Source organism: Amyelois transitella, chromosome 31 (genome assembly GCF_032362555.1).
Source record: "Amyelois transitella isolate CPQ chromosome 31, ilAmyTran1.1, whole genome shotgun sequence".
Classification (NCBI taxonomy): Eukaryota; Metazoa; Arthropoda; class Insecta; order Lepidoptera; family Pyralidae; genus Amyelois; species Amyelois transitella.
Genome location: NC_083534.1, coordinates 4,622,341 through 4,624,275, shown reverse-complemented (window position 1 = coordinate 4,624,275; position 1,935 = coordinate 4,622,341). Strand labels below are relative to the sequence as shown.

Below are 1,935 nucleotides of genomic sequence, written 5' to 3'. Positions count from 1 at the left end.
GCCATTATTACAGTATGCTGCCCCAATCTAATGATCACATTGTTTGCATCAAGTAAGTCGAATGACATAGTCACTACATTTGATAGGGAGTTTTTGACGTAAACAACGACTCCATCGTTTTGCAGGGTATTGTTAGTACTAAGCCAGTGTGAATAACCCTCTAGACTGGGAATGAGGGGATTGGACAAAAGCCAGCACTCAGTGAGCACAATAACATCCATTCCTATACCCATCCTTGTTAAGAGTACCAAAAATTGGGAGAAGTTGGCAGAAATGCTACGTATGTTTTGGGTAAGTACAGTTAGATTGTTATTTGAGCTCAAGATGGTATTAGACACTTGTTCGGGACTACACGTTACGGCCCTAGCTATTGAAAGTTCATCTATTTGGTTAAGAACTTCCTCCATTGTATAAGAGTTATTATAATTAGAAAGAGAAGATATATATATAATGCTAAAAGAAGATATAGGCAAATGCAATGGTGTAGGGAAACGAATAAATTTAATATGTTTACTAGTTTTTTTCTGATTAATTAATTGCAGAACAAATCAACCCCGAAGGAGATACCTCTTTCCCGAGCGTGTGGAGTGATTACAAAATGTTAAGTAAATAACACGTAGTATAGTGTACACAAAACAAAAATAATAATAAAAAGAAAAACACTAACTAGTGTTTTTCTTGATGTAATGAACGAGCAGGACAAAAACTATTGTGTGATTGCACAATTGAGATCCTCTTCTGACCCTATGCGTATCTGCGGTGAACCCTCGGATTTGCGAAGAAAGACCTTGCCATTATAGACCCAGCAGAACTTATATCCGTTGGCCGATGCTGCATACCTGGCCAAATAAAATAGTTTTTTGGTTTTTGAAGAAAGACTCTCAGATATGTATACTGGTTTAGACGGACCGTTTAAGTTCAGGTTAGAGGTTGAGAACTTGTTTTCGGGATTCCTTTTATTGTGAGCTTTGACCGCTCTGATAAGGTTATCTTTTAACCCGACACTATTCAACTCAGCAACAATTGGTTTGTTGTCTTCAGTCTTGCCAGGCACTCTATACACATTTTTGATGTCTGACGGCTCCACACGAATGTCTAACGCTGACCCAGTAGCTTTAACAATATTCAGTAAATATTCTCTAGTCTCGTTTTTTTGACATGGAATATTTCGTAACTCCAAAGATGAAGATTTTATATGTCGCTCCAATATCTCAACTCTGGTCTCAAGATCCTTTATGTACGCACGATCGTGTTTTCGTTCTTCTTCAAGGGAGCTCACTTTTGTAGCTAACTCGTCGTACTTGGCAGAAACAAATTCCACAGAGTTGCGTATATCGTTATTTTGTTCCTTGATTTCCGATACTGCACTGATTAAAGTATTAAGCTTGGCATTCTGTTCTTGCTTAGACGCAGTGACGATATCAAGTAAGTACTCTTTTAATTCAGCAAAATCATCACGGGAGCGTTTTAAACTCCTTAATGTAACGTTTTCACATGAAGTTTGCGCAACTTGAGTATCCAGCTCCAAGGCCGAAATATTTGGCGCAGAAGCCGAGGTCGGTGTTTGTGGTGGAGTACGTTTTAATTTTAACATCGACATCTATTACAGTACACAACAGCCGTAGTATGCTTAAACGGATAATACCTTATTTCGTAGCACAGGCGACGGAAAGGAATGTCGTAGACCTCTGAGTTAAGTAGTGCTGATTGAAGCAGTCTATATGCTACGACACGTATAGTGGCGTAGAGGGTTTGCTCCACCGCCCGGGCCCCGCGCACACGTTGCAAGTAGTTGATGGTGGGGCTCGTAGCTCGTAGCCCGTAGCACATGTAGAATGTCGTAGCTTGCAGCGGACCGCAGAAGCGAGCGGTGTGGGAAAGAGTTAAAAAATGCAGCTGTTTGTTCTCGCGGAGGTGAAGGAGGCCCCCCGCTCG

General features: G+C 40.8%; 1 protein-coding gene across 1 annotated transcript; it reads right to left on the bottom strand.

The window, feature by feature from the left end:
* Nucleotides 1-706: 706 nt before the first annotated feature.
* Nucleotides 707-1,600, bottom strand: LOC132903837 (uncharacterized). The gene has a single exon (XM_060953102.1). The coding sequence runs from the start codon at nt 1,598-1,600 to the stop codon at nt 707-709; it is 894 nt and encodes a 297-aa protein (XP_060809085.1).
* Nucleotides 1,601-1,935: the final 335 nt, after the last annotated feature.